At 39.3% G+C, this 20,408-nt stretch overlaps 1 protein-coding gene across 28 annotated transcripts in view; it reads right to left on the reverse strand.

Moving 5' to 3' along the window:
- Positions 1 to 763: 763 nt before the first annotated feature.
- LOC117584943 (heterogeneous nuclear ribonucleoprotein R) overlaps positions 764 to 20,408 on the reverse strand; it is a 50,604-nt gene continuing 30,959 nt past the window's right edge. For 3 of the 28 annotated variants that reach the window (XM_034274103.1, XM_034274107.1, XM_034274108.1), the window contains 13 exons: positions 16,851 to 16,969; positions 16,464 to 16,785; positions 16,153 to 16,394; positions 14,704 to 14,839; positions 10,590 to 10,723; positions 10,397 to 10,525; positions 10,196 to 10,336; positions 10,030 to 10,136; positions 9,503 to 9,627; positions 7,582 to 7,856; positions 5,040 to 5,301; positions 4,820 to 4,970; positions 2,006 to 2,868 (listed from right to left, as the gene is read on the reverse strand). In XM_034274103.1, the coding sequence (XP_034129994.1) occupies positions 2,610 to 2,868; positions 4,820 to 4,970; positions 5,040 to 5,301; positions 7,582 to 7,856; positions 9,503 to 9,627; positions 10,030 to 10,136; positions 10,196 to 10,336; positions 10,397 to 10,525; positions 10,590 to 10,723; positions 14,704 to 14,839; positions 16,153 to 16,394; positions 16,464 to 16,785; positions 16,851 to 16,969 (2,402 nt within the window). In that variant the 3' untranslated portion in view covers positions 2,006 to 2,609. Of the gene's footprint in view, positions 1,557 to 2,005; positions 2,869 to 4,819; positions 4,971 to 5,039; positions 5,302 to 7,581; positions 7,857 to 8,174; positions 8,218 to 9,502; positions 9,628 to 10,029; positions 10,137 to 10,195; positions 10,337 to 10,396; positions 10,526 to 10,589; positions 10,724 to 13,030; positions 13,167 to 14,703; positions 14,840 to 16,152; positions 16,395 to 16,463; positions 16,786 to 16,850; positions 16,970 to 20,408 lie in introns of those variants that run through there. The other 25 variants (XM_034274111.1, XM_034274104.1, XM_034274106.1 and 22 more) reach the window with 25 other exon arrangements.

Consider the following 20,408-nt stretch of genomic DNA (forward strand, 5'->3'; position numbering starts at 1 on the left):
ATTTGTGTTGTGTGTGTGTGTGTGTGCAATTGTTTAACCCTACATATATACTTTTTCGTCTGCCAGTTAATTGATTTGAAGTTGCCTAGGACTTAGGTTCGTTAAAAAATAGTTTTTGTTTTTCAATTTATGCAGAAAGTCTTTGCCAGTTGCCACTGCCAGTCATTATATAATAATGCTGGGTGCATTTAAATTTGTTGTATGTATGTTTTTTTCTTATCATTCTCATATCAATTCAATCAATCTAATTTATAATTTTTTTACTTTTTGTTTTTGTTTTTTGTCAGTCAATGTTTCTTCATTAAGCTTTGCTTTTCACTTTGAATTCTTGTTGTTGTCTCTCGAAGTTCCTACAATATTAAACATTTTTTAGTTCACATCAATTCATCTGAATCAGAATCTGAATCTGAATCTGAATCTGAGCCTGAACTCTCTCGTATATATGTATGTACTGGTTGTTTCCTATATGTCTTGCTGGCTCCTCATTGCTGCGGTTATATACAATTAAGGGAAATCGCTTGTGCACTATTTGCTTGGGGTTTTTGTTTAGTTTGCTTAAGGCTCTTCATGCTGATTGATCTCCCCATGTACATGATTGATGTAAAAGGTTCTGTATATAGTCGAATCGATTCCAATTTCAATGTATAAAAAGGTGCTACATGCTGCTTAAGATTTAAAATCAATCCGTACTGGGCTTAGACTGCTCTCTCTATATAGTTATAGATAAATATATTTATATATATGCTTTTTAATTTATATATCGGTTTTGTTTTTGTTTTGCTATATACGCTCAATTATTGTTTCGATTTCAAGTTAAAAACGCTATGAGACATAATTTGTGGTTTCTTTTTTGTTGTTGTTTTCATTATACTTTTGTGAACTTTTAAAACGATTCGACTTTCTTTTATCTACGAGTTTATACGAGTTTGCTCTTTTCTGATTTTTAAAATGGTTCTGGGGGAAATCGGTTAAATCTCTTTCACTAAATGAACAAATTTCGTTTAAAATTCTGCTGCAAATATATATATATACTTTAATCGACCGATTTATTGCTGCCTTCCGGTTCTGATACTCATTTTGATTCAACATTTTTGTTGGCTTGTGCTTCAATGGATCAACAGAACCGACATCGACTTGGTTCCGAAATGAAAGCAAAATGATCTCTCAGAATTTTCGCTAGTTGTATACGTAGTTCTTATGGTTTATACAATTTATTTAAAGGGAATTTATTGCTTTTAAGTGTTTGTTACTTGGATCTTCGCCAGTTCCAATTATTATCGGATGCTGCTGGGGCTGTAACTTCCATGTTGTGTGGCTGCTTTTAACTGATATCATATATAGGGTTGCTGTTGCTGTTGCTGTTGTTGATGTTGTATTGTTCTAACTCCATGCCGAAAACGTATCCATGTACCACTGTTCACCATTTGTGCCTAAAGGTTGCTGTGGTAGCGGTAAACTGCCCCAACTGCCGCCATTTCCTATTAAACCGCTCGGGTAACGTCGCTTAACATCTGCCGGATTTTGGTGACCTCCATCGAACTTACGTTTACCGACTACTGCAGTAGTTTTGATAGGATCATTCATAGGTTCGTGATGATCATGGGTTGTTGTTGGATTCGTGTGTGTGTGTGCGTGTGTGTGTGTGGGTGTGGTCGAAGGTGTTTTCGAAAGAAAAAAAAGAGAAAGAGAGTTAAAAATATTGTTAATACAAAAACGGTTCAAGGTGGTCACTATTATTTTTTGATTTTGTAGTTGATAAAGTTCAAGTTTTAGCTGGGCTATGGTTTTAATGAGGTTTTCTTGATGTTGTATTTCATTTTTTTTTTTTTTTTTTTCATTCTTTTTGTCGCACAATTTGATGCATTTTTCCAGTCTTTTTGTTTTTCTTTGCCTTGCAAATAATAGCTGTAGTAGGGGAGATTTGGTTTCGGTGGCAGTTCAAAAAAGGTTAAACACAAACGGGTTTATATTCATTGCTCATTTAATAGTTCCCATTTTTATTAAAACACATCAAAAATCATGAATTGGTGTTAATTCGACATAACGTTAGGGACCTTTGATTGGGGCATGATACATTTAACGTGGATCTTACACAAAAATGAAATAGATGTGGGGGTTGGTTTTAGGTGTGTTATCATGTGTTGTGTGTGCTGGTGTGAATTACAATTTTCCGAATTGGTTTTCTCAGTGTTTGTGTGTGTGTGTGTGTGTGTGTGTGTGTGTGTGCGGTGTGTGAAACATTGTAAATGAAATTTCATTCTAACATGGGGACATGGACAATCGATCGGTCCTTTCATCGATCGACTAATGCTTCTTGAAAGTGTCTTGAGTGTGTGCTTGATTCTTCTTCACTTGTCCGTGGGGATAATTTGGAATTTTGCAATGTTGCTCCTCCTCTTGTATTGTGTTCATCTTGATCTGAACTGATCTGATTCTGATTCTGATTCCTATCTTGAATTGTTGCAGATGTGTGTTTGGTCCTAGTTGCTTGATTCTTGAAAACGATAACCAATTACTCGCCTGGTAGTATCGTTTTCAATTGAATAAATTTTGCAAGTGTGTTAAGTGTCTTTGGAATTGAAATCTTGATGGATTGGTTGCTTGAAACATTATTTTGCAACGAGATTTCGATTTCGATTCAGGTATTTAAGGGGACATCCGCTTTGTTTTTTTTTTTTTTTCGGACCGAGATGACTTGTGTTTGGAGCTACGCTTTTTGGAATGCTTGTGTGAGTGCTTGTGTTTGCTACTGGAGGAACTATCTTTTTTGGGCTTCTTGACAAGCGGGCGACATTCGCCGCTGGTCGAGGAGCTGGACGAGGTGCTACGCTTAGTTGCCCTCCATGTACGTCTTGCGAGCGGCTCCAGCTAGAAACAGATTTAGTTTTTGGTTGTTTGTTTTTCTTTTTTCTTTTATGGCATTGCATTTGGCTGATGTCAATCATACGTTTACGATGTGTGTCGGAAACAAAGCGCATGTATGTGTGTATGTGTGTGTGGCTGTGGGTGTGTGTCTTTGTGAAGCATTCTAAAGATAAATCAAACGATCTGTATCTACAAATACAGCCACAAAGTGTAAAGCGTTTAAGGGAACTGGAAGCAGGTGTAGTATGAGGTGTAGGCGTGTGTGGGATTATTTGTTGGGGAGCTTGCCACGTGACAGGAATCCGGATGGTGGGGGATTTGTTCTCCGCTACACAGAAAGCTCCATTGATAACAAATTATAAGAAAGTCTGTGGTGTGTGTGTGTGTGTGTGTCGAATCGATTAGTATCTGTTTTTAGGGTATGGTACAAATCAAAGAAAACTATTTTAGTTGATTGCAACTCGGGGCACCCTGTGGGGGAATTTATGATATTTATGGCAATGATTATAGGATGATTATTATTATTAAACATATAGATTCATACCACATTTGGTTGGTATTTGCTACTAATACTATTATTATTTGATTTTTATTCACTTCCTTTGGCTTTGGGTTTGTTTTGCTAAATCAAATCAGGGTTAGCAAAGCATGGTGGGCAATTAATTATTAACAAGACTCTCGACTCGATATACAGGAATGCACATAAAATATTACATATGTTTGTGTATGCATATGGTTGTTAATTTAAAGGGCTAGTGTATAAATTATATATTTATTTGTATATAATATTTATAGATTTGTGCAATCGCAATCGAACAATAAGTCAATCTTGACGCGCGTTTCCTCGTGTATACTCGGGAGTATATTTTTATTATTTATGGCCTTGGTAACCAACAATAACCAACACATGAACGCGGGACACAAAAAAAAACAACAAAAATTATATACACGTACGTCAACATTTTGGAGGACTCCTCTCTCTTTTACTTTCATTCTGCTTGCTTTCTATGAAGGGTGGGGCAATTAGAGACAAAAATGGGACACTCTTCCATGTAGATACTTGCTTAACTTTTAATTAGTAAGTGACAAAAATCTTGTGCGAATCTCCTGGATAGGATATTGGTGTGTTTGTGTGTGTTTGTGTATGCAGATGTAGATATACTAATCGATTCATAGACGTTTACACAGCAGACACTGATCATAATACAATTAGACACACATCACATCCGCATCAATATGCAATTAAACAATCAAATAATTTCTTATTATGGCTTTCCATATATTTTTGGGTTCTTGTTTGAAAATTGAAAATTGAGGTGTGTTTATGTGTGTGTGTGTGTGTGTGTGTATTGCTGCTTACATTTAAGACAAGAAAGAATAAGAGATAGGCAATCACGAGAGGGCATGCATCAAAAAAGTGTAGCATACATTTCAGCGCCGACACAAAGAAATGAAATTATACGGAAATCTGTTAAAGTTCCCCAAATGAGACGACATACAGCGCACACACCAATAAATCGTAAGCAGCAAAAGCACAACTACAGTGAACACAATTAAAACAAAAAACAAAAAAGAAAGGAAACTGTATAATTCGTGATTATAGAAATATATAGAAAAAAGAACACAACATCGTGGGTTAAGGTGGGGGGTTCGGTTCGGGAGCTGGGTAGAACTTTTACAACATTTAGAAGTTTACAAATGCGAGATACACGACATTGAGGGGACTTGGGTTCTTGGGATTCACACGATAGCAATGGCTGCTATCTCTCGAGTGGTTCATTTCGGTTCTTGTGCGCGTTATGGATCAGCGAAAGGGAGTGTACTTGTGTGTGTGTGAGTGTGTGTGTGAGGTGTGTGGTGTGGTGTGGGTGGTGGACAGGTGGGTGTATGGGTTCGTTTACATTTTACTTGGCTTTACTTATTAATTTATATGAATTTGACATTTGCAATTTACTTCTTGCTGGGTTGCAGCTGCTGTAGTTGGATTGTCTTTGCAGTTTTCTTTTGACGTAGGTTGTTGGGAGTTTTAGCTTTGAGTTCATTCGGTTTGATAGTTTCGTTTGGTTTGTAGTTGGTTGATTGATTGTTGTGGTTGTGTTTTATCTCTGTAGTTTTTTTGATTGCTGTTATATTTTGTTTTGGTACTTTTTGGTTTGGTTTTTTGTTGAGCTCACCTGGTAAATTTTGTAGCGGCTTGACGTGCCGGGTGCCACGAGCGCTGTGACGCGTTTGTGCCACCCCACGGACCCCCCCGGTTGCTGCCAGCGCCCCCTGACCGGTGGCCCCCCGCTGAGCTACCGCCGCCGCCTGTCCCGCCGCCGCCGCTGCCGCTCCCGCCGCCTGTGGCACTGTTAGGGCCCCCTGACGACTGATGCTGCCACGCTGGCCAACGGCTCTGCCACGCTGCGCTGTGGTTCCATGCCCACGACCAGCCCCCTATTATATGGCCATCATCATCATCATCATCAACACAATCCACACATGGCATCATCATCATAATCGACATCGTCATCATCATCATCACCATATCATGCATGAGCGTGGCGTTTGTGAGGGTATAAGTGTGGTGTTTGTGTATGTGTGTGTGTGTGTGTGTGTGTGTGTGTGTGTGTGCGCGTGTTCGTGTGTAGATGGATTCATATCGTGATTCCAGATTCGGTTCCATTATCCATCATTATCCACATCATTCGTTGTCGGTTGTTGGTTTGATTTTTCGAATTTTTCGAATTTCATTTTCGTTTTTGCGTTTTTGGTTTTTCGAGTTTTGAGATTGGTTCGAATCGTTTTTGCATTTTACAATTTGATAGTTTGCATTATATAAATATTTGAAATTGTGTTTGTATATATATGGATCGCCAAGATAATTGTCAAATTTTGGTCATTTCAAATCAAATGAAAGTAAGCAAGATGAAAATACATTTTGGAGTTGTCGGGGTATTGGATTTGGATTGGAAATTGTTTGGCAGTCGAATCGATGAGAATTTCGAATTTGGTTTGTTCAGAAAGTATGGTGGGGGGAAGTTGGGTGGTCAGAAAAACGGTTTTGGTATTTGGTTTTCGAAAGAGAAAGGTAATCGATGGATTTTTGTATGGTTTTGTTTTTGATTTTGATTTTGATTTTAATTTTTTTGTTTGGTCGTTTTGGTTGGTTGATTTCGATATCGATTTAGGTGAATGGCAGAGATATAGAGAATTCATAATTTTAGTGTGGGCATTTTTTGGTTTTGGTTTTGGTTTTGGTTTTGGTTTTTGACGAACATATATATAATTTTTGAAGATTTTTGTTTGTTTTTGTTTTGTCATATTGTACCGAAAAACAAATGAATTGTTTGTATATAGATAAGTATATAACAAGAACACATAAAAAGAAAGAAAAGAAAAGAAAAAATCGAAATAAACGCGTTAGATTCTTGGTGTAAACTGGTTTTTGATTGATTGTACATACACGATGTAGTGTATGCATATAAGATATATGTATATATTGATATAGAGATGCGTCTGATGTTGACAAATATTCAAAAATATACTGTAATCAAATAGATATTTTGTTTGCTTCTCTGTATCGTGTGAGCTGAGTGAACATTTAACTAGTTAGGTAAAGTCTTGTCTTGCTTCAATCGGATATTATAATAGATACTTATAGCAACGGATCGATCTGGGTCGCTGGACACGTCTATGTATTGGTTTGGTGGTATGTCCAAGCAACAAAAGTTTTTTCCTCTTGCGATTGACACAATATTTAAAAATAACAAAAAAAAACGTACTTTACCAAGTTTGTAAATTTGATTAGAAATTAGAATTTACAATAAGCGTATGCGGTTAATGGTTTATTAAAGCACTGGCACAAACATAGAGCTAAACTTTAAATTTAATTTTAACAATAATAACAATATAGGGCGACGCATCAGGGAATGCAATAATATTTAAAACTAAAAGCGCTTCACTTAATTGCTAAAAAATAATGGAATTAAAATTATATCGAGAGCACGCTGTGTTCAGCTCATAAATGTATAATTAATGGTTAATTAAGCCTGACAGGGCGATGGCAATGGCAATGGCAATGGCAATGGGGTTGTGCAATTAAGGGTGTAAATTATGTAGCGATATTTATTTATGTACAAGCAAAGCATAAGATAAAAGCACAAATTGTTAAATTGTCAATGGCGTGGCGGTGCGGAGGATCTCTCGTTTGTCCCAGAACAAACGCGATACGAAATAAAGCGATACAAGCAGCGAATATATGTAAACTCCTTCGTTTTTTCCCCGTCAATGGGCGTGCACATGTTTGTAGGCGTGTGGGTGTGCTGTATTTTTTTTGGGTGCATATGGGTGAGCGTGTCGGTGTGGTGGAATTTTCAGCATCGGGTAACGTGCAAATTTTGACTTTGTAAACGAAACGAAGAAAATATTGTTTTGGGAAATTAAAGCATCGGTCGTTAAGGCAACAACAAAAATCAAAAACAATTCAACAAAAAGCATTAGAAAAGCATAAACAAATATATACACAAATGAATACTCAAAATATACATAATTCAACGCTACTTTTGGTTAAAGGAAGAGACTGAAGGATCAAACAAATAAAACAAATACAAAATACAGTAACAGAAATGTTGTACAATTCTCGTGTGTTTCTGTGTGCGTGTGATCTGGTTTTTAATTCTGATTCGGTTTGTTGTCCGATTCGGGAGTGGCGAAAATAATCTATTTATAACGCACCATAGCGGCCGACGAATTGGTCGAGTGGCTTGAGGCACTTGCATGTGGTCTCGAGGAGCGCTGCGTGGCTCCGCTTGCTGAGGGCCCAGCGATTCCGGCTCCGATGCCGCCTCCGAGGCTGTTGTGAATGCTGCTGCTGCCGGCATTTGGGGCAGTCGGATAGTCATAGTAATTGTAATCACCTTCGTAGGTGCGGTACAGATCGTCATAATAGAACTCGGTGTTGGCATAGCCAGGACGGTATTCCGGGTACCCAAAATAGTCATAGTCGACCTCTAAATAATGTTGTGCAGGACATGGTGGAGGAGGAAGGCGGATAGGTTGGCTTGGATTAGTGATGTGGTCTGGCCCAGTCTGGATTAGTGCTGAGACCTAGTCCTATGCTAAGCTCCTCGTCGCTCTGCTCTCTCGAGATGCTGCCAATTGTTTCGCTTTTGCCAATGTTGCACGAATTGGGCGCGTACTGTAACGCAATCGGAGGATGTTCACAAGGAGGTGTGGATGTGTCGGGGGATGGGGATCTGTGGCTGTGGCTGTGGCTGGGGCTGGGTCGTTTGGGTCGTTTAAGTAGATGAGACTTGAGGATTACTTACCGGTGATATAACATCAAACAGTATACAGGGTGCTTAACATTCGCTACACAGAGAACACAATTGCAACATTTAATTATCATAAACAACTATGAACAACGTTTAAGGTTTAATGGCTAATGTTCTATGGGGTGGCTGGTTATTTGGTTTTGGCTTTGGATGATTTGGTTATGAGAGTAGGCAATGTTGTAGTTGTAGTTGTTGGCACTTGGCTGCGACAAAGAGAGAGTTCGGGGTAGGATTTGGGACGGAAGGAGAGGGTTGAACAAACAGAAACAAAATCGACAACATCGAAAAAGAAACATAAAACGGACATGCAAATAAACAAAATAACGAATAAATAGAACAAGAGTTTAAAGAGAGAGAGAGCGATATTGACACATAACTTGCAAATGCGAATATTGAAAATGAGATTTACGATTAGTAGAATGAAACAACGAAACGAAAAACAATAAAAACAAGTGAGAAGTGAGGTTATGTTCAGGTTTGAATTGGTTTCCAATGTTCCGTTCTCATCGTTTCAGATGCGAGTTAAGAGTTAGTGGAGGGTTAGTAATATCAATCTAGCTGGATTCTTTTTTCAAAAGAGTACACGACGGGGTCTCTGGGGCTCGAGGGCAGTGCTAAGCGTGACTTTAAAGGGCTCTAGGTAACTGTGTGTGTGTGTTTGTGTGTGTGTGTGTGTGTGTGTGATAGGTGGTAAGAGAGGTCTGGGGGGGAGGGACGAGCGTACATTGTTAGTGGGTAGAGCGCGCCTTAAAGAACTAACTAAAATGATGAGGCGAGACAGTAACAGAAACAATAATCAAGAAGATGAACCAAAATAAGAACAAAACGTTGCGTTCAATGGTGGACATGATATTTCATATAACTTAAGACTTAAACTGCAGACCGGATTAGTGTTTTAGGCTAAGTTTAAACCTTGCAGCACCTGTGCAGTGCTCCAAAAGTAGCTTACTTTGGTTAGACTCTCAACTAGAACTAGAACACAAACCTATCAAATAAGTACCGTGGAAATAGATGTTTCAATATGTTTTGGTGTTAGTATATGTGTGTTGTGTGTGCGAGTGTGAGTGTGCCTAACAACTTGGCTAACTGACTACGATAACTAAACCAAATTAACAAAATGTATAAAGTATTTTTAGGTTTGCTCAATCGCGTTGAGTCCCAAAAGGAAGGCGCTTGCGGCCTTCACTCTCTCTCTGCACCATCATCATCATTATCATCAACTGGCAGAGATGGTTCGAGTATATATATGTACATATGCATATACATACAGACATCTAGAATGTATCTGGATGGGATTCACTTGGCCAATTTGCCAAACTTACCGTATTCGCGAGGTATCGGCGTACGGAGCGGCGGCATGCGCGCACCTGGCAGGCGCATTGGCGTCAAGGACATCATGCTGGGATGTGTAGGCGACAGATTTCTGTATGGAGACAATGTTTCAAATCTTTACAAGGATTACCCCAAATGCAACAAAATGGGATTGAGTATAAATTTTGGATTTGTTTTGGTTTGGAGTGGATCATTATCGTGTGTGTGTGCATGTATTCGCGCAGGGCAAAGAAAGAATAAAAGAAAGAAAATAGAAAGTAATATATAAATTAATTGCAACTCAGGATAAGCTAGTGGCAGGCGACTTGAAAAGCAAACAGACACTCAGATTATTTGGGATTGATCGAAATTCATTTATGCCCAATGGAATGCAAACATTTTTGCATTGTTTCTTTTTCTTTTTGCGATTTTGGAATTTTGCGCCAGTGTGTGATTTGTACATTGTTGTTGTGCTCGACAAGGATTGGAGTGGAATGGAGCTGTAGCTGGAGCTGTAGCTGGAGCTGGAAGTACATACCCCACAAGGCCGGGGCGGGCCTGCATCATTTGCATCATGCGACGTTCACGTGCGCGCAGAATTTCCTCCTTTTTCTTTTTGTCTGAAGGCGGTTTGGCGAGTGAGACCTAAAGAGTTGTGGGGAGTGAGAAAGAGGTTTGAGATTTGGGGTAATTGTTGCACCTACCTCAATATTCGAGGCGCCGATCTCCTTGCCATTAAGGCCACGCATAGCTTCGACGGCGCTATCACGATCCTCAAAGTGTATAAAGGCATAGTCTTTAATTTTCTTAACGCGTTCTACTTTGCCATATTGCTCAAATTGTTCCTATGGATTGAATCGATGTAGAATTTATTTTCCTAACGCTTTTCAGATTGCAGAACTCACCTTTAATTTTTCCTCTGTGACATCTTGGGTTAGATTTCGTACATACAGAACTTTAACCTTAGACATAGTTTGCTCGTCTGGCTCTTCCTGTGGATCGGCCCAGTCGACTATTATATCACATCCCCATACCTGCGAGAGAAAAAGGTTTCGTTAGATATCTCTTATATTGAGCATGTTGGGGGGAATTACTCACCTTAATTCTACCAGTGCCAAGTCTTCGTTTGGCCAAAGACGCCGCCTTGTGGGACTCGTATTCGAGAAAGCAGAAGCCGCGATTCTTTTTCTTATCATCTGGTGAACTGTATATGATTACCTCGTAAAGGCCAGCTATAGGTTCAGATTCGGGTTCAGATTTATTTATAAATATACGAAAAAAATGTCATTTAGGTACGAGGAATAGAAATTCACGTTATCAATTCGAATGCAATTTATTTGTATGATTAGTTGGTTGCATATGTAAAAAATAGAAATACAACGAAAGAAATACAACAAAAAAGTATTTGTGTCTGGTATTGGTATTGGTATTGGCAAGTGTGTGCGTATCAAAGTGTATGTGTAAGAGAGAGAGAGAGAGAGACAGAGTATATATGATAAGACACATAAATACATACACACATACATACTTATGTATAAGGTATACACATACATACATGGAATATGCGAACAGAAATGCACAAAATCTTACACGAAAAGCAGAGTTTATCATTTGTTATGTAAAATAATGAATCTTTCCGATATCCGCATTTGTTTTTGCACAAAATATATTTATATTTACATATGTTTATGTATGTATTTATGTATATTGTAATTTGATTTTGAAAACCAATGCCAACAATTGCTTTAGTTTGCTTTTGCTTAAAACTTTTTGAAATATTTTTGAAGCTAGTAACATTTTCGGTATTTTGTGTGGGTAGTAGTTGGCGGGGTGGGGTATGCAAGGATCGAGATTTTGGAGACAAACTTTTACTGAGAGACAGAGAGAGAGAGAGTAACGGATAGGAGGATATGTTGAGTACGTTTAGAGAGAGAGAGAGAGAGAGAGAGTATTTTAAAACGAAACACACACTTAGAAAAACACTTAAAAAAACCTCTGGTATTGCTATTTGGTTGTTGTTTTGATTGTATATTATGTATATAGTACATGTGGCAGTAAAACGAACAAAAGTAACCAACAAAACAAAGGAATACGACAACGAACAATCGATGTAGAACCAAAAACACAACACGAAGTACGAGTACGAGTAGAGCACACATTGAGCTGGGGGGCTGGGCTGGGGGTAAATTCTTTTCGATTCGAGTAGTATTAATGGAAACAATAACAATAACACAAACATAGCCAGAGTTAGACAGTGTAAGGAAGAGAGAGAGAGAGATAGAGATATATATATATAGAGAGAGAGAGAGAGAGTGTACACTGAGATACAAAAAGAGTTCGATAGACAGAGAGAGAGAGAGAGAACAGTAACGAACGAAACAACAAAAAATGGGCAGAGAAATTTCGAATTTTGGTTCTTTCGAGTTGTTTTCATATATCGATTCGATTTTATTTTGGTTCAGTTCAATTGCTCTGGGTATATAGTGGCGCTTATGTGAGAGATAGAGATAGCTACACATAGAGATAGAGTAAAATGAGTTTTCTTTTTAAAGGCTTGTTGTTGTCTCCAGTCATTAAGTAGTATTATATAATATATATATATTCAACGTGAATAGGCCAGAACATATCGATTTGAGTAGACGAATTGTGTGTTTTGGTTTCAGGGTGGGGGATCGTTTGATTCGGTTTTTGGTTTCAGTTTGTTTGGTGTGCACCGTGTTTGTTATCTATATATTGTATATGATAAATAATCGTATGTATTGTATGTATAAGTCTGCACTAAAACAAAAACTAAGTTTGTCCCTTTTTCGTTTTTCAAAAATATTCAAAATGTTTTCCAGCTTTTTTTGTTTGGTTTTTGTTTGTTTTTTTGGCGAATTGTTTAGCTACAGGTTTTCAACGTCAACAAATTGGGCACATTTAAAAATTGGGAAAAAATGAAGCTAAAAATAATAAGACAATTAATTGTTTGTTGTATTTACTAACAGCGCTTAAAGTTAGAGAGAATGAGTGAGAGAGAATAGAGAATGACAGAAGAAATATGTTTAAATCAATTGACCCAAAGGCAGGGCTTCACATTCCTTTTTAATCAATGGAAGGAAGCCCGGCCTTATTCCTGGTCTCTCCGGTTAGGATGCTGTTCGATTTATTTGGTGGGATACTTTGGAGTGTATAATAATTTTGTTATCAATTTGAGTTGTTAAAGCGTTTTAAAAGCGAAAATTGCAAAACAAAAATCCAATTGATATTTGGCATCATAAACAGGCTTCCATGCTCTTTTCACATTCTGCAAGTATCGCCCCTAAAAACATTGATTAGATTATTTATATATTGTATATATGAACAAATATTCATTTCGGCCAATTACGGGAGCCAATTGGGGGATGTGCTGGACTGGTCTAGGGTCTAGGGTCTGGTGGGGGCTAGAGGGTCTAGGTATTATTATTATATTATGATATATTTTGTTTTTTTTTTTGTTGGGTCTTTTGCTTTGTTTTTGTGGTTGGTTGTTGTTGCTGTTTGGTTTTTGGATCACTTACGTGCATGTTTAGAAAATTCCTCAATTAATTCGTCGCGATCTCTATTCTTAGGTATATTGCCGACAAATAGCCGGTGATTGTTAAATGATATCGTAACACCAATCTTTTTGCCTTTCCGAATTTCAAAATCATTTAGCTGCAATTGTTTAAAAGTTCACACAAAACAAAAGAAAATTTTGATTTGCTATGAAAAATTTGTATTCCATTGGTACTGCGATTTGATTTTGGATTGTTTTGGNTTTTGGTTTTTTTGTGGGTTTTTTTTGGGTGTGTTTGTTTGGGGTGTGTGTGGTGGGTGGTGTTGTTTTGTGGGGGGGGGGGGGGGGGGGGGAGTATGGGTGATGGTATAGGTATAGTAACTTATTCTCATATGTGGGAGAAAGTGTGAAACTCTAGAATCTAGACTTTAGTAGGTTTTCTTTTTATACTTTGTATGCGTGCCAAATAAAAATGGAATTTACTCAAAAAAGGGTTGAGATTCTTTAGCTATTTGGTTGGACTGTTTCAGCTAGTAGTTGTTTCCAGTTGATGTTGATGTTGATGTTGATTAACTGTTGTCACTACTGGTCTAGTACTTACTATGCAGAATGATAAGTACGAAAGGAAGATAAACAAAAAACACAAAAACAAAAGGGCATTTTCTGCAGGCATGTTCTATATACATGTTGTATATACAGCCAGAAAGTCACTCCTTACCGACCAGATCTTACCTTTTTTGCTTTTGCTAATTTCGTTTCAAATCGAATGACTTTCTAGCTCGAACACTCAACTCTGCGTATACGTATTATTTGATAGTAGTAGTAGTAGCAGTAGTAGTAGTACTTAGTAGCCTGCTTTCTTACAATGTGGAATAGTAGTAGTTATAGAACATAATGGAAAACGAAAGTTTTTGGAATGCATATTGATTTGGTAAATAATTTAAAAAATTTCTTTCATTTTCAGTTTGGTTTTTGTTTTTGTTTTTGTTTTTTCTTGGTTCATTTTCGTAGGCAAAGTTAATGACTGGAGATATTATGTAAATAAGTTGAAAAGAAATATTCTTGTACGACAATTTAAGCTTATAACGAATGGCAACAACAGAAATGGGCGTGTCATTGTTCTATGTGTGTGTGTGTGGTGTATGGTTGTGCTATGAGGCAACCTAAAAGATAAAACTTAGGAATGCATCCGATGATGATTGTGGCTTTTGGTGAGGTGGTTTCTATCGCTTGACAGGGCGCGCACATTTGAAAAGAGTGTCTCAGGCAGCATGGGTTCAATGGGGTAAGGGGGGATGGAACGAACGCCCTTTCAACATTACATTTTCTCAAATGTGGACATGGCAATGGCGGATGGTTGGGTGGTTTTGTTTGGATGGATGTATGGATGGTTGTTGAAGTGTGGGGGTGAATAGTAAGAATGAGTTGTGAAACAAAAATAAATATAAATTAATCTATACTGAAACTTAATTCAAAAATCCTAACGACCCTTTCCTAACACTAACAGAAGTCCCCTCTCGCTATTGTTCTCCCGCAATTAGCCAATTCATGTATTTTTTTTGCATTAGCCAATTGGATTTTTGTTTTGTAATTTAAAGCCGATTTCGGAGTATGGGGCAGCCATTCCAGCTCCACTCCAATTGATGATAATTTAAAATACATTTTTGTTGTTGTTAATTTTGTTTGACAATTTACCTGTAAGTTTACCAAATTCCTCTAAAATTTCATCTTTGCCCTTTGACTTGGGTATATTGCCTACGAAAAGGCGCAGATTCGGTACGCTTATATTTATTTTCAGACACTTGCCGGGTTTTATTTCGTGATTATCGAGCTAAATGGTGGAAGGGAAGGTAAAACGAGTTTTCTTTTTAATACCAATTCACTGTTAATTCAAATAAATAATAATATTACAAAATCATAACAACTAATTATCAATTTGGAAATAATTCAGTTTAAATTGGGGGTTTTTTTTAGGGGATGGTTAACTAAAAAAAAAAAGAGTTTTAAAAGTTGTTTATTTTTATTGCATTACCAATTTCATATCGAGGCGGGGCCGGGCCGCATAGAATGTTTTTTTTTGTTGTTGTTGGGAAATGTTAAAGGAAAAGGTTTTTTCATTGGTTAGTGATTAAAGTGGTTAAAGAGGTACATGGCACATACGGGATATATCATATTAATGTATATCACGATCTGAATTTCGGGGACATGCTCGTCTAAATAAAACCAGACAGTAATCGATCACGCACGCTGCTTAGATGGCTACAAAAGTTGATAGTTGGCTACATAGCTCGACTTAAGATTAAATAGAATTCAACTAAAAAGAAAATAGTTTATCAAATAATACATAATAGACAGGGGGTTGGGAGTGTGTGGTTTGTGTGTGTGTGTGTGTGTAGAGGGAGGCCAGATTGTTTCTTTTTTCATGTTCTTTGTAGATAGAGAGAACTCTTTTCAAATCTGAAATTTGGTCGATTTCAATGCGCTGAGGGGAAGAGATTCTTTCGGATCAACTAAATAGTACAACTCATATATGTGGGACATGCATTACAAGTTACAGAAAGATCAAGTAGAGAGAGCAGGAGAGTAAGTAAGACAGCAGATAGTGAGACAGATAGCGTTGCCTATGGTTCAAATTTGTATAAATGTTTGTTTTGTATGTAGATTGTAGGCAAGACTAGGCATTGGCAGAAGTACAGAGTAACAGCAGAAAGTAACTGTAAAGTTAGCATACGATAGGTAAAAACTAAATAAAATTGCACAACAATTTTCTCGTCGGATCTAAAAGCGCCGAATCGTTGGGTTTCTTTTCTCTGATTTCCGCAAATGTTGCTCTTTCTTTTTGGTCGAATTTTGTGTTGTTTTTCGTGTTTTTTTTTTTTTTTTTGTGGGCCGCATAGCTGTTCCTACTTGTTTCGATTTCGTAACACGAGAGCAAATATGTGGATACAATACGTTATAGATGTAGTATAGAGTATATATATAGGAGGATATGTAGGTATATATCGGTAATAGTTAACAATACGTATAAAAAACATTAAAGCACTGATTCAGGGTAGTGGTTTTGCTTGGGCTTGGGCTTGGGCTTGGGCTGGGGCTGGGGCTGGTGGGTTTGTGGTGGGGCGATTCAATGGTTGGCATAAATACCTGGCGCACTGCATTGACGGCCGCATCGCGGTTTGTGAATGTGACAAATGCATAACCACGATTTGTGCCTGTCATCGGGTCCATCATAAGGCGGAGGTCCCAGATTGTGCCACAGTTCTCGAAGAGCGGTATGAGCTCATCCTCGTACATGTCCTTGGGTATCTTGCCGCAGAACACCTCACATCCGTTGCCGGGCACGTTGCCCTCCCAGTCTGGTGGCGGTCCGCCGTATTTTCGTTGACCTTAAGATTATGTTTAGATCCCGATAAGTAAACCCAGACCAAGGGCAAATAGTCAGTCATGAGACCCACCTGTCGTCACATCTAATGTGTAGCCGGTGCGCTCGAGGATCTTCTTGATCTTGTCCTCGTCGGGACCTTTCACCTGTACGGCAGTGGCGGGCGCGGGCACGCCCTGTTGGCTAGCCCGACTCTTTTGGCGGTATGTCTTCATCACGCCACACAGGTAGGCGGACTTATTTGACACATGCTCCAGGTTCGATTCGAGGAACTGACCCAGAACATTCAAGGCACCATCAACGGGAAACTCCTTGAGCGCGTCCAGGGCGCGCTCATCCAGCTCGGCGTGAGCAAGTTTTCCGGTTTTGTAAATTTCATCCAGTTTGCCAGCGACCTACGCAAACACACAACATGCAATTATGGTTTACAGTAGAGTAGAAATCATGATGGGTAACTTACCTTCTTGTCCAGACCGTATTCCAACAGCTTGGGATAGTCCTCTGTACGTTCGCCATCGCCACGGTCATCGGCTTTCTGATTAATGTCATCTAACAGCTCGCCATTGCCCTCCGCCATTTCTGCAAGAAAATAAATAGAAAGGGTAACAAAATTAGTAAAAGCTCATAAAACACATTACAAAAGATATGTAAATAGTCTTCAAATTATATTTCCAAGTGTGTCATCTTATTTTTCTTATTTCACTTCGTGTAACTCTTTTTCTCTGAGTGCAGAGTGAAGAAGCACTTATTGTAGCCCGACCTGCTCCCAAGTTGGCGCACATTTACCACCTTGAAGAGGTGAACGAACGCGACGTGAGACCGTAGAAAAGTGAAATATGTACAGCTACGAATTGTTGTTTCTGTTTTGGAAATGGGTCGCGAGAATTCGCGAACAGAAATTTCGCAGCTTACGCATCGTCGCACGCACACGGCGTGTACAAAGAGACAGAAAAAGACGAAGAGAAACCCGGAATAAGTGAGAGAGAGAGTGAGAAAAAAAAGTGCGTGTGTGGGGCAGCACGTTTGCCAAAAAGTTCGTTGACTCCAAACAAAACGACGCGATCTGGCAGTGGGACGCGACGCACAGAAAAAGTGCGTGAGTGGTAAATAGACAGAGAGAGAGAGAACAGCGTGCGAGAATAGGCCAAATGTAAACAATCGAGAAGCAGAAAGAGAGAGGCGGCGTCGCGAATAGTTCGTGAACGCGGTGCCAACCATAGATTTGACACGAGATAGCGATAAACGTGACGTAGTAGTAGCAGCAGCCGCCAGTCGCCATGGCAACCCGAATTAACATTTACATTCTCTTGGGGTGGGTGGGGTATAAATCTGTGTTAGTGTGTCTAAACTGGTTAAACTCTTGGCAGCGGTGCTTCTGGTTTTTGGATTGGATTGAGGTTCAATTAAATTTAGACATTTTTCACTCTGCTTATCTGCAAACACCTCAGGCACAAACCTGTCAGCAACGATACCCTTACAGCAGGTAATAGGCTTCGGCCCACACGCTTGCAAAGCTGTTTTGCCAACCGATAAATCACTATCAAGTTATTAACATTAACTATGTATGATAAAAACCATAAAATCAATTCACAATATCTCACAAGCCACTTGATTATATTTAAGTAATTCGGAACTTATTCACATCTGCAGCTGCCATTTAAACGAAGAGTAGCAAGTCGTCGGTTCCAAAATATTTATGTGCGTTCACACATATATATGTAGCATTTGCTTGTTTCTACATTCGCAATGTGCTTCGCTACTTACAAATGAGTGGAAACATAAGGAAAACTGCTTTGGGGACTGACTGCATGCAGCTGCCTTGGGTAATTTATTATAAATGAATATTTATGATGCGCAGCGGACTCGGGACTTTCGGTTCGGTCTCATAATGAAAATGCATATTTTTCGCAGTTGTCAAGTGCCAAAAGACAGGGACGCGCGCGGGGGGGAAATCTATCAAAGCAGGCGAAAATATTATCAGCAGAACACTCAAACCCACACATGCATGCATATGTATTAATAGACACGTGTGCGTGACGTTTCTCAAACAAAAAACGAAGCAAAAGCTGCAGCGAAAACCAACAACCACAAAACGAAACGAAACGAAAGAAATGCGAATCTATGACCGAGAGCGATAATTGCGTAACTTTGAGCAAGAACAAAAAACCAGCAAACAGTGAGAGAGAGAGAGCGGCCAAGAAATAGCAAGAGCGAGAGAGAGGGAGAGCTAGCTAGCTGGCGTGCGAGAGAGAGAGTGCGCGGTTGATCAGAAATTATGAGGCAAAGTAAATCGCGCATTTTTTGTGCTCGTATTTTTTGTTTGTTGCTGCCTGCCTGCGCGACGGGCCGCTCCCCTCGCTCTTTTTTTGCCTTTCGCTAATTTTTCTATTCCCTCTATTCCGTTCTTTCTCCGCTGACATTGAAATACTTTTTTTTCCAATTGATACGAATCTGCTTTGTGTGCAGAAGTGTTCGTGTGTGTGTATGAGTTACTCACTGACGAAACGAAGTCGGGACGGAGCTCCTACAACACGTTTCTCAGGAGTGCCCGCTGATGGGCTCCGGGCGTGGGAGGCGGTGGCGGCCCTCATCTTGATATGAGCGGCAACCAATGCAAAAGTTAACCAACAATTTTAAATTTCCTTTTTTTTCGGTGGTGACTTGAAATTTCGCTTTCAATCAATTTGGTAAATTAATTTCTTTAATTTGGCACAAAAACTTTGTTGGGAACACAATTCTATGAAAATATTTTTTTTTACCGAAACGTTTCGTAGGACGGATTTAATTTTCACAACTGAACAGAAACAGGAATACAACTTTCTGAGCCCGACCTGAGCAATGCCGAATCATTCCAGGTGACGTTTGACAGTTAAGGCAGAGGCTGGGCTGCCAACTCGATTTGAAATCAGGATGCGATAATCCCAGGCGATATATGTATGACTTAGTAAAAGGGGTGGAAACCCCAAAATAACAATTTTCAGTTATTGAATTTTGAATAAAAATTAGGTACACACATAAATGTTGTAATGAATTTTAGGGAAAGGTCGAAAGACCTTTATTTATGACAACTGCAGTGCCCACTGGCGGAGGGGGTGGTGGAAGTGCATCAGAATGCAATGGAAGCTATATAACAATAACCGGAACCAGTCGACCGGTTAAAGCAATAACAAACAGCTATCGCTGTGCATAACCCATTCTCAGGGGTCTTCTGCCCCAAGCCTCCTTCTTCCCTTGCCAAACTATGTATGAGCGTGAAACTCTGTGTGTGCCGTAAGTGGAAAGTGTTGGCGACAACCGCAGGCGTGGGCTGAGGGCTCATCCTGTCTGCCTGCCTGCCAGCCGGCCTGCATTGCGCGCCTCTCAGCAGGCGGTGTGCAGTGAAAATGTGCAGGAAAAGCGTTTTTATCGAGCCACTGCCAAGGAAATGAATAATAATCACGGGCAGTGTGTTGTGGGGTATAGTTGTGGGGCGGATACTGTCATGCAAAGCCCGAATATGTGAAATTCCATTAGTGGAGTGGAGGAGGCCCTAGAACATTTCGATATTTGCAGAATTGCTTCACGTACGTGGAGTTCCCTTGGTGATGTGTCGTTTGACCCGGGAGTCCGGGAGGAGGTTTCTAACCCTCAAACGATACAGCCATGGGAGGAGGCCAGAATATGTCGAATGTAAAATTCCATTTGAACACATATCGATTCGCAGGGTTTCCCTGGCTACAGGAGAATGACAGACCAATATCATTATAAATTCCGAAAAAGAATATTGAAGACTTCCTTCTATTCATTCCCAGAGCATTCCCATAGAAGCTATTCAGGTGAGTGGCTCTCGACGGACCTGACCTGGACCCATGCTGGTCGCTGGTCTGTCCTAAAACCGCTTTCAATTTGCAACACTTTTTGTTGTTGTTTGTTTGTTTTTTTTTGTGTTTACTCTGCGCCTCTGCTCTGCTCTGTCGTCATTTTTTATGCATGTTTGTTGTGGCAACAGGGTTGCCGCTGCCACTGTTTACTAGACTGT

Source organism: Drosophila guanche, unplaced genomic scaffold, assembly GCF_900245975.1.
Source record: "Drosophila guanche unplaced genomic scaffold, DGUA_6, whole genome shotgun sequence".
Classification (NCBI taxonomy): Eukaryota; Metazoa; Arthropoda; class Insecta; order Diptera; family Drosophilidae; genus Drosophila; species Drosophila guanche.